The 12060-nt window shown below is 36.1% G+C and overlaps 1 protein-coding gene across 1 annotated transcript in view; it reads left to right on the top strand.

Moving 5' to 3' along the window:
• NELL2 (neural EGFL like 2) overlaps positions 1 to 12060 on the top strand; it is a 148977-nt gene that overhangs the window by 104125 nt on the left and 32792 nt on the right. The window contains exons 14-15 of the mRNA XM_062583812.1: positions 8896 to 9018; positions 11596 to 11691. Of these exons, the coding sequence (XP_062439796.1) occupies positions 8896 to 9018; positions 11596 to 11691 (219 nt within the window). The remainder of the gene's footprint in view (positions 1 to 8895; positions 9019 to 11595; positions 11692 to 12060) is intronic.

Here is a 12060-nt window from a genome sequence, read left to right as displayed (position 1 = left end):
AGCAGTTTTCCTGGTTCCCCTGTAAAATGAAGATGTGCAAGATGGAGGCCAAATATCCAGTACACGTATCTCTTGCTGGTAGCAAATTTATGTAACATGGAATCTTTTAGCAAGGAAATGGTAAATTAAAAGAGCTGGTATTAAATATGATGAAATAAACAGTTTTAAACTGGCTGAGGAAATTGAAGTAGGATATTTGCGGTTCTAGGCTGGCTATTTTTTCTACTAGCAATAACATAGGAATCACTACCATAGATGCAGAATTCGCTCTCATTGTCATTTTTGACAACATAATAGAAGATTTTGAAAGCATCAGTTTATCATAAGTACCTGGGAGGTTTACAATAAAGGTTGAAATTGAAAAAGATTTATCTAGGAACAAATAATGTATCTGCCTAGATTAAAAAAAAAAAAAAGAAGAAGAAGAAGTAAAAGGATTATAGAGGAAAACACAAGCTAAATCATGAAATATCTTTTAAAGGATAGAAACATTATTTAAAAATTGTCAGTGATAAAAGAGACAAGATATTAAGAGATCAGTTTGCATTAAGGCGAAAAATAAGTGGGTGACAAGGTCACGGACCTGATGTCTAGGCTGAAATCTCTTAAGGTGGGATTTTCAAAATAATTTCAGATTTGCATTACAGCCCTGCCATTGAAGTCGGTGGGAGTTACAGTCTTTCCCTTAGGGGAAACAGTTAGGCCTCTGCTAAGTGCCCTAGAAAATGGTTCCCATGAACTTTTCCCTTCGGGAAGGAATACAGAAAATGGCATACATGAAGGAAATTAAAGCTTACTTTATTTTAGCTATTATGTTACATATTCTTCAGTAGATTTCCTCTGCTTAAATCGTTGAAAAGTGTAAAAATTCATAGAATGTTATATGAAGTAATGATGATTAATATTAAAGGTGAACCCTTCATGACAGGAATGTGAATATTTTGCAAAATTACATCTTACTTCTATGAAATAGGAAATCACAATTATAATACAAATCTTGAAGGTGAGGAAACTTAAGTGAGTTTAAGTAGGTTTATGTGATTTGCTCAAGAGCTGTGGAAGAAGGTTGAGGGGGAAGAGTGGTAGACCTGACTTGAAATACGTATTTTAACCATCACCTTGTCCATTGTGGCTGAGCTGGAGCATATTTTTTGTCTTTCCTGGGTTCTAGGAGATCTTAACACTGATTTCTTGTTGAAGAGATACCACAGGAAGGATGGACTGGTCCACGTTCAGCTTGTGTACTGGACTTTTCAGTTTAAGATCTGAGTGCGAGTATACACTGCTTAGAGCCATGAAAGCCATGATTAGAGTTACATAGTTTAAAAGTATTAGTGGGCAATTTAGAAAGACATAGATAGCAGTTATGTATTTCTTCAGTTCAGGAGGAAAAATCCAGAATTCCAATTTTGGAATCATCAAAAAATAAAGAGAGAATTTATGTGAAAATCACTTTATATAATGTTCTATAAGAAACAATTCTTAGTATAAATAAGGGTGTAGAAAAAATGTTTATTCCTCTTGCTGATTTGGGAGCGTGAAATAGTGCTGCTGTTTTCTTTAAATGAAAGTCTGTTGTTCAATAATTCTAAAAAAAAGTGAAAATCTTAGAATATGTTTTCAAAAAAACTCTTCTTTACTGGGATTAGCATATCCTATTCCTTATTTAAAAAAGATGTATCTGCTGCAACGTGCAGCTTTTTTTTGGATTTTGTTGGCATTAGGGTCTTTCTTCTGTTCTCATGTTGGTAAAGAGCAAGGCACACATTAAAAGTTTTAGTTCTCTTATTGAGAAAAGAACATGGCTAGAAGTGGGAGATGTTTTAGGGATTATTTTCATCACCTTGTTCAAAGTGCCAGGATTTCTGTTTATGAAAGAAAATTATGCCAGACCCATAAAGATATTACCAAAGATCAAGGCAGCTAGAATTATAATTAAAAACACAGTCATAGGAGTATGCAAGGCTCAGACTCAGGCTCACAGTGTAGTTTAGCTAACCTTTTATGCTGAGGTAAGCCTCCAAAATAAGTGGCTCTCCTGGTCTTTGTCTGCGTAGCTGGTTTGTCCTTACTCAGTTGGTCTTCAGGGCGAAGGCTATTCAGACACGCAAAAATAGATTTTTTTGGTAAGCCAAGAAAATATCCTCATTTGTGAATACTTCTGATCTGCTCTTTTATAGGTATCAGCCACAGAACCCTGTGCTGGAGCAAAGCCTATCAGTCAGATATTCGTCCATTTGGGGGCTTTGTTGCAGAACTGCTTTGAGATAAATCAGAGTCTCACAGTTCCAGTTTAATTCACATGATATGCCTGACTTCACTTAATTTTAAACAGAAATAGATCAAGCTGCACACATGCAGCTCCCAAATTCCAGCTTAATTTTGTCTGTCTCTAGTGTCCTCAGAGTCACTACCATCTCTGAGCTTTCTCCAAAGCACTCCTGACCTCAGACACAGACTCAAGAAGAGCAAGTGCATGTTCTTGGTATTACCCTCTCTCGATCTAGTATTTTTCTGCTCTCTTAATCCTTAATCAATAATTGCCAATAACTTAGGTTCCCCTTTATATCCTCTTAGTAGTATAAATAAAATGTCCTTGAGCTTTCTGATAATGGATATGAAAAGGGCTATTAGGTTTTGGCCATACCCGCAACTGGATTGTCTTCCTAAGGTTTAGTTACAGTTCTCTTGTTTTTCTTTTTTATCATATTAACACCAAATATAGAATAAGTAAATAAGCTAATAAACAAAAGAGAGAAGTAGACATCTGGATGAGGTGATGGCAGCTGTTCTCCCTGAAGAACAGTGGACTAAGTAATGACAGTCATTTCAGAAAGCAGGATGGCCTCTAAACAGCCCTTGAGAAAAGAACATGCACATGCCAGAGCTATTTTTGTTATCAACATAATTAAGAGAAGAAAGTAGGAAAAAATTGGGATATAAGTTCAAAAAAAGAGTTGTTTATGACTGCAGTGAAGAAAGAAATAGTAAAAGAGGACCTAGAGCAGTGTGGGTAAGGGACATATAGGAATGGATAGAAGTGAAAATCAAGCAAGAAACAAGATTAGCAGTGAATACACAGTTGTAGAGCGACCTTGCCTTTCATATCTTCAGCCTTGAATTGGGGACAACTGTTGGTGGTCATCTGTGCTGAAGTCATGAATCATTAATTAACTAAGAGTAAATGCGTGATGGTAACTCAAAGTAATTAAAGGGTGGGTTCCATTTTGCATTTTAATTGGGGATATCTGTAGAAAAATGTAACTTAAGTATATGGAAAAACAAACGATATCATCAATAAATTTGTGCATATACTGGAGACTTTAGGTAACCCTGCTAACTGGAGTTTAAACTAGTTAATATGAAGTCTTTAAAGAAATTAACCATCTGTCACTTCCCAAATGATCTTAAATGAATAAGTCTTTGGAACTATCCATATAATTAATACAAATTTTTATCCTGTACAGGAACAATGTGAGGAGAAAAGCTTGCAATTAAGATAAATTGTGAGTGAGTATTTAAGTGTGTAAGGTAGTGACAATTAAAGTAACTCTTATTGTCACTGTCATGTCAGATTGCCAGCTGGTCACCACATTTCTATCGATTATACTAAATCCATTGGAAGGAAACAGGAGACAAAAAGTAATTGGAGTACAAGAATTCAGAGACATCTTCAGGAGAAAATACCTAAAATATTCTGTTTCTTAAAAATACTTTAATTTAGTCCTGGTCCAGAAATTCCTCACTCAAAAATGAAAGTCTGTTGCATGGCATTACAAGATTACAATTTGGGGAACATGTTTTATTTACATATTTGGGTGCTTTTTTGCATTTCTGTATTTTAATTGTGGTCTTAGCTCTTAATCTCCCATGCTGGTAATGAGTAATTTGGAAAACTGTCAGTATAATATTCTTTACCCGTTAGTAGCTGAGTATGCAACTCAGGCATAATCCTGTTCACTGTTGGATTGGATTCTGCCTGTTGATTTCTTTTCTTTCTCTTAGATGTTTACAAAATTTGGATGCTTGAGATAAATATTGGGACATTGGTAAAAGCTTATGGTACACAAGTAGAATAATGCATAGCAAATACTATGCAGGATTTCTGTTTATTTTTAATCATGAAGATTATACTAGGAAGGACAGAGGGGCCAAGTGCTGCATAGCATCAGGAAAATAAAAGGAGAAGATAGGTGAGATACCTCATAGACAGCATGTTACTTTGTTCTACAGGAATCTCCAGGCATACAGTAAAATTGGTAAGAGAGATGCCCAGCTGATAGACATTGTCTTACAGTGTAGGAAATTAGTGAGTCTACATCAGTTTATTCCAGCAGAATCTCTCCTTGTGACACCATACTTCACTGTGAATATCTTCCTGTTAACCTTGATTGTCATGAGAAACCATATGCTTAATTTATGTTCCAGATCTTAAAGAATGTCCTTGATGCTTTTTTTGATATAAACTAATAAAATTTTTGTCAGACCAACCATATTAGACATTCTAGATGAGTATTCCATAATGAATCAAAGTAAAATAAAGCATGGGCATCTGAGTGTGTGTATTTTTATAAATATATACATACATTTATATGTACACGTGCATGATCTGTTTGCTACATACACAAATACATAGGCAAGTAAAGTAATTGTGTAGTCATGTGCTTTCTGCGTTTCTTTAAGTCATCTGTGTCTTGAAGGCTATTTAGTGAAACATTCGTATGCACTTACTATGGAGTAATAACAAATTTTGGAGTTGAAAATTTTTTTACATCTAAAAAGACCTTATTCAAGAGATAGTTTACAGTATTCAAGAGAAATGAATACTGTATTTAAGCCTTCAGTCAATTCCCAGACCAGAGATTTTATGAATTTTAATACTGTTGAGCATGGAGTCCTGGCCAGTGCAAAATGGATTTTAGATATATTAGATAATATAGCTTTAGAAGTAATCATTGAAACCAGTACATTTGGTCTTTTTGGAATATGTGTTTATGCAAATTCAGGTTTCTAAATCATTAAAATTTCTCTGCAAATGTAATTTTTATTTCTTTGATTCTGTAATACTGTTGTACCTGACCTGTCCCCATCATCATTATGATGTGTAGTAAAATGAACATAGGGCTTTTGTTAAATCTGTGTCACATTATTTCTAAAGATGCTTGAAATAAATAACCTCAGCATTGCTTCTTGGAGCATCAGCAATGTGTTTGAGCAATATTTACATTAAATATTATGAATAATATTAAATGATAATATTAAATAATACAAATAATGTTTCTCTACTATTTTTTTGAACTTAAAGTAGAAGACACCAAATTCACGGTTCTCTTTAAATGATTCTTTTATAAATTGCTTTTTTACTTTGTAATATATGGTCATATCTGCTTATGCAGTTCCTGGTGCTGTTGAAGATTGCTGAGCTTAGTTTCTGTAATATCCTTTTTATTTAAAGTGACTTTTGAGATATTCGATTAGGAAGGGAAGCCAAAGTAATAGGCATGAATTAATGAAGAGTTATCAACAGAGGTACCCTTTTAATCACAAATAAATATTTCTGTATTTAATAAAACTGGGCAGACATAACAAATGGAGAGTTATGGAAAAAACAGTTTTTGGTAGTCTCTTCAAAACTGCTGTGGATAGTGGCATATGCGTTTTGGAACTGAATGTGATAAAATGCTTTGTGTGCAGGATTTTTTCTACGTAGTTTAACCATTTGTAGTCTGTCCACAGCAGAGCTAGTCGTAAAATGTAGCCTTTTGCTCTGCTAGCTCTTGCTGAAACAAGGAATATGAAGAAGCAGTACATTTAAATGTTTTTAATTGTGTTATTAATTTAGATATTATAAGACAACGAATCTAGATGGGATGTAAAATATCATTGCTGATTCTTTTCTGTTCTTATCATTATAAAGAGTCTGTTTCTTTAACTGAATCACAAATTTTACTTTTACTCAGAGACATTCTCCTCAAATTTGCTGACATGTTAACTTAAATCCCAGAATTGTTTATCAGAACCATGAATTTTTCATGAGTCACTTATACTTAATTTAAAAGAAAAATTAAATTAAAATAAAAAGAAAAAGACCTGAAATTTGAGCAGATAGTCACTGTCATAGAAACGCTGGCTATTTTGATAATACTACATTTTTGATCTTGAGCTGCACCCTGTTGCTGAAATGTTAGCAGCATCCTCTGTGAGCTGTCTTACAGGAGGATATGAGATGCTGAAGTTTCTTACTGCCAGAGTAGGGAACAAGGGATATTGTCTTTGAATCCGAGCTCTCTTCCTTGACTACTAAAAAGTTAATTTTATCTATGCCATACACTTGAAGAAAAATTCATCTTAAAAAGACTTACTAGTTTGTCTCTGTCCAGAGACTAAATATTATGAAAATACAGTCAGATGTAACATAATTCTTTTTTTTTTCCAAAGGACAGTTCAAATGATCTTCAAGGCCACAGTTCTGCAAGGTGGAGTTATGCATGTGTTTAATACCATGTTGGACTGGAAACCCGAGAGTTTTGCTTGGCATAAAGGCAGCATTAGTTGCCCTGCCTTTGGATGCCTGCACAGGCTTTCTGAGCTCTTCCAGGCACATGCTTCGAGCTGTTCCTTTTAACATGACAGCCTGGGGATTAGCTGCTTTTCTCTCATGCACTCTTATCTGCCATAAAGAGGTGCTGTAAGTGCCAGGGATGCTGTTGCACCCCCAAGGACTGGGGTGGCTGGTTACTCTTCCTTGTTCAGCATGATACTTAATTTGCCAGATTCAGTGTTTTGAACCAAGTCTATCAATGTGACGTATATTTATATATATCCTTCCTGCTGAGACTCTAACTTTGCAAGATATTTTGGCCTGCTAAATGCATAATGTTTCTCACATTTCCATGATTAGTTTCCTGTTGTGTGTTATATAGAACATTTAAAAATGGGAAAATAATAAGTATTTATTATTTAAATAGCATACCATACTTAAATAACATCACAAAGGTAACACAAACCAAGAAATCTAGAGTATTATTACCGCATAGACAATACTTGTAGCTAATTTACGTAACCAGGACTTTTTTTTTTGTTTTATTGATTGATCTAACAAAAATACTATTTTGTCAGCGTAAGAGATTTCACTGTGGCAGGAGGTCAGAATTGAGTATTTTAACTGGAGGCTAGAAGGGCCAGATCATTTGGTGAACGTTAACAATTTTAGTTATCTATGCTCAGAGTAAAGTGATTAAATCTTATGCTTCAGGATTGAGGCCGGCAGCCCATGCTCGGCTGCGTTCAGTAAGAGACTTGCTCAGAAGGGATGAGGGCTGATAACAGCATTATTGATAAAAGATACACTTAAGTCCTTGTTTATAAGTGCGATGTTAGGTAAGTGTTATACAAAAGAAGAAAAACCTCAAAAACAAACAAAAAAAACCCTTGTGTAGTATTTAAAAATAGTTAGCTATATTTTGGTGATTTTTCTCCCTTTTAAAAGACTGGTAATTGCTATTACTAGAAGTCAATTTACAGCTATTGATGGATTAGAGATGTAGGTTCATTTTGCCAGTTTTATATTCCTATAATATATGGCCAGTATTGAAATACCAAGCTGGACATTTACATAGTGATTTTCAAATGTTATTTTCACAGCCACCCTGTGGGGTATGTGTAGGTTTCAGTTCTTATTTGTAAAGTGGAAGTTTCAGAGCAATGTGACATACCCAAGGCCAGAAAAGAAAGAACTTCTGAGTCCAGATTTAAGACTTGGGTCAGATAGATAGAACAAGCATAAGCTGAACTACTAAAATTTACTAGACCCTGGACGAATGATGGCTATGGAAACCTCACCTGCAGTTTAGTCCATGTCTGCTGATAGAAACTGGATTTTTTTTTCCCCCAAAAAAGATCAGTTTTTCCTGAAATTAAAGATTCCAGACAGCCTGAAATTATTTATGATTAGATGAATTTAAAAAAGTGCAAGAAAGATTTCCAGAACGTTGAAACATTTCATTCTGATGCGTTCAGAGTAACGTATTTCATTTCAAAAATGCTGGATCACTTTACGTGACATTTTGAAATGATACTTTAGAGCATCTTATTTTGAAATTGTTTTCGATTTTTTTTAATTGCAAGCTAAAACATTAAAATGTTGAGTAACCTAAACATCTATAGATTTTGTTTGTTGCTGTTGTTTTAGAATAAGCAGAACACTTCAGGTTAACACAAAATCATATTGCCTTTATTGTTCATTTAATCCAAACCGTGGTATTTCCTCAGTATGTCAACATTTAGTCACCAGACTGGAGAGTCAAATCCATTGAATCCTGGTGCTAGAACACTCCACGATGAAAGTCCCATACTCTGAACAGGACGTAGACCTTAATTTTCAGTTTACTTAATTCATCTGGCTAAAGACAAGAGCTGAGTACACAATGAAGTGAAGGAAAACGTGGGCTACATTTTGAAGTCCTGCCTTCTGCTAATCATGTTTTTTGCAGTTTGGAACGCATGACTCACACCATTAGTCAGCTTTTCTTAAGGAAACCCTTTGAATCTAGCTTAACATAAATCTGCAATTGTACGGTAGATCTAACATACGGATTTATAGTATGCTAGCCATTTTTTTGGCAAATGTTTACGAGTACAGTGTAGGTAACATGAAAAATATAATGATGATAGTTCCCTATTATTGAAGTGGAGTTATGGGGCAACACACTTAGCACGCAAAGTATGTGCTAAAAGTGTATTCCCTTGTTTAATCCATGGTTACACGTTCATCTAGCCCTGTCTTCTGTAACTATTTCTTTGTTTGTCTCTTTTTAATTTTGAAAACTATATAAAGCCTTTATTTTGTTGTATATTCAAAATTCAAGAGCAAACTATTATTTTTTCACGTTTCAGAGCATGATGAATGTATCACAAACCAGCACAACTGCGATGAAAACGCTCTCTGTTTCAACACTGTGGGTGGGCACAACTGCGTTTGTAAGCCGGGTTACACAGGAAATGGGACCATATGTAAAGGTAAGCTGTTGAAAACAGTCTTTGAACTGCATGAGTTAATGCCAGTCTGTTCACAAAACTTGAATAAGACAGAAGAAATGCTAGACATTTAGGTTCTGCACCTAGGAAAAGGTCTTCATAAGCGGATATAAAAATTTTGCATTGTACAATGTTTATAGTAATTTGAGGATGATGCATATATAAATAGTGTGTTTTAAAATTTAGAGCAACTAAATTTTTCCTTTCTCTCCCACGTTAAGTTTCTAGAAATGCTACCCTATTCAAGAAAACTCAGTGTTACCAACAAAATTACGATTGTGCATTTTCTGCATTTTCCACTGTCAGTCATTTTGCTTGGGATGAAGTGAAGATTGTTTGGTATGTTGTGTCTTTCCATTGTAAATAAGAAAAGCTGTAGACATCCCTGTGCAAAGCCTTTTCTGCCCAGGAGCTGGTACTGTTTTCTAACATCGCCATTCACTGGTGAACATTAAAAATTATATTAATAGTCTTAGATGCTTTTCCAAAGATACAGCGCTGCTTTTATAATTCATGTTGTATTTCACATCAGAGGAGGTAATACTTGGTACTTGGGCCCAAATTCTCAGAAGTCCTCAGACTTGTAGCATAGGATTTGGGGATATCTGACAATATAGGTAGTACAGCTCTAAGTGAACTGGTGAACTGGCTTAGAAATGAGAAGTGGTCTCGCTGCAGCAATGGCATACCCAGGATTCCCTAAAACTGCACCTCAATCCCCCCATCTGTTAGGTGTCAGAATCTAAGAGGACTGAATTAACACTGATAATATTCCATAGCTACATTCTGCTGCTATTTTTTATTTTAAACCTTGGTTCTATGCAAATTATTGAGGTAAAGCAACTCAATATTTCTTTAATTGCTAAACCTGATTAAGATCTTAGCACTAGCTATTCCTTCACCTTAGTGCCAGTATATTTTTTCCTATGTATTCCTAATATATGTGAACTCTCTGTTAAACACAGTAGCCGTGCCTGCTTCTAGTGAAACACATGGCTAGAGGAAGAGATGTCACCCAATATCCTCTTTATGCCATTATCCCTCTTTCGGGATGCGAGAAAAAACACCTCAGGCTAAGGAGGTTCAAACCCACAGTCACTCCACTCAGAAGAGCACCCAGTCTGTGTGACTGAGCCCTGTGCTGTGCTTGGGAATAGTCCCCAGTCCTTCTGTGTGTCACTTCACAAACAGGTAGTTGAGACTTCTTTGAGTCAAAGAAAAGGTGCCTAACCGTAGAGCAGTATTTAGCTCTTACATTTCCTGGAGGAGAGCTCTGACTGCAAATCTAATGTTTCAGAGGGTCTTTGGCCCCATTATAAAAGAAAAGTGTCCCTCCCTCCCTTCTTGGTATTGAAAAGACAGTATGCAGGAGAAAGCTCTGAAACTCTGTTTCCCATTCTGAGAAATGTATATCCCTACAGCCCTAGTTTGGATACTGGAGTCTCTCAGAGAGCTGGATGCATCTCCTGACCACTATGGATTTGGCAGCTCTCTATGCCCCATGCTGCCAACTGATGCTCCAGGCCATCTCATGCCAGGAAGCTTAGGTGTCCCGCTCAATGCTCTGGCTCCTACTTTGTGAAACTTGTGAGCTCAGTGCCTCAAAAATGAGTAGGAAAGGTCAACTTCATAACACGCCTGTTCTCTCTTAGGTCCTCCTTTGGACCTCATCAGTGATGCTGCCTCACAGAGCAGCTGCACACCAAACCTCGTATCTCTTGTGGCTGTTTACAAACATAGGAGTAACCCCAGTGCCCTTGGGTAGAATTCTACTCTTTGCATTGGTGACAACCTTCATCCACCTAGTTTCACCTGCAGTTTTCCTCTGTAGTTTCTTGTGAACATGGCAGGGCTCACTCCATGGTACAGATACGATCAAAGCAATTAAACAAAGCTGCCAAATTTTATATCAGCGCTAGTTACATTTCTGTGTCAATAGAAGGAATTCTTGTAGGCACACACTTACTGACAGCTGTATCTGGATAATGTTGCCCTTAAATATGTGTGCACAGATTTTTAGATTCCAATGTGAGTCAAAGAACAAATCCAAGGATGAACCTCAAACTGTAAATGGTAAAACTTTTAAAGCTCTTTAAAATCCCTTGAGACAAATTACTATTTTTATTATTTTGATCTAATTGTCGAATTTATGATTCAGGTAGGAAAGTTAATTTAGTGCTTAATTGTGCCTGTTAGATTCAGGTCTTTATTTGGGAAAGCAGTGAAGAACAGCAACGCCCGAGGAAGGGTCTGTTGCTATGGAAGTCGTTCCCTCTCACGCTTTCCAGTGCATGAGAAGGAGCACATATGTGGCCTGTTTTCTTCAGATGATTTACTCTAATCTCCCTCTTCATCTTGTCAGACCATCTGGCCGATGAGGCAGGGGGGCTATAAACTCTCTCTTAGTGACCTCTATCCTTAGGTGAAAACAGCCTCTGCGCTCAGCACTACAGGACTGTTTTGTGTCACTCTGCTAGAGGCCTGTGAACACCTGCGAAGTTGTTGAGTGTAATTTTGCTAATTCCTTCTTAACCATATATTGTGCTTTTATTATTTCAGCATTTTGCAAAGATGGGTGTAGGAATGGAGGAGCCTGCATTGCTTCCAATGTGTGTGCCTGCCCGCAAGGCTTCACTGGGCCCAGCTGTGAAACTGGTAAGATTATAATTGAATTTATGATGAAAGTAATTCAAGAAAGATGCTTGAGGTAATCCAAGAATAAAGGAATGTTTTAAGTTTGTGCCCTAAAAAAGGGAGCTTGCCACTAAGTTACTCACTTTTCTTATATGCCTCCCAAGAAAATATATTACAACAGTTCTAATTAGAAGCATATTGAACACAGAAATCAGAACATGAGTTAAGACATCTTGAATTCTGATATTCCATAATTAAGAAGAATATTTTATACTTGCTTTTCATCTCAAATGGCCTTTGGTATCTCCTACCAAATCTAGATAATCTACATCTAGAAATAAATCCAAGTAACTGATTACTCCTATGCTGTAAACTTGTGACTGGTTTACT

Source organism: Rhea pennata, chromosome 1, assembly GCF_028389875.1.
Source record: "Rhea pennata isolate bPtePen1 chromosome 1, bPtePen1.pri, whole genome shotgun sequence".
In the NCBI taxonomy this organism is placed as follows: domain Eukaryota; kingdom Metazoa; phylum Chordata; class Aves; order Rheiformes; family Rheidae; genus Rhea; species Rhea pennata.
Note: the sequence above shows the minus strand (reverse complement) of the source record. Positions and strands in the feature narration are given on the sequence as shown.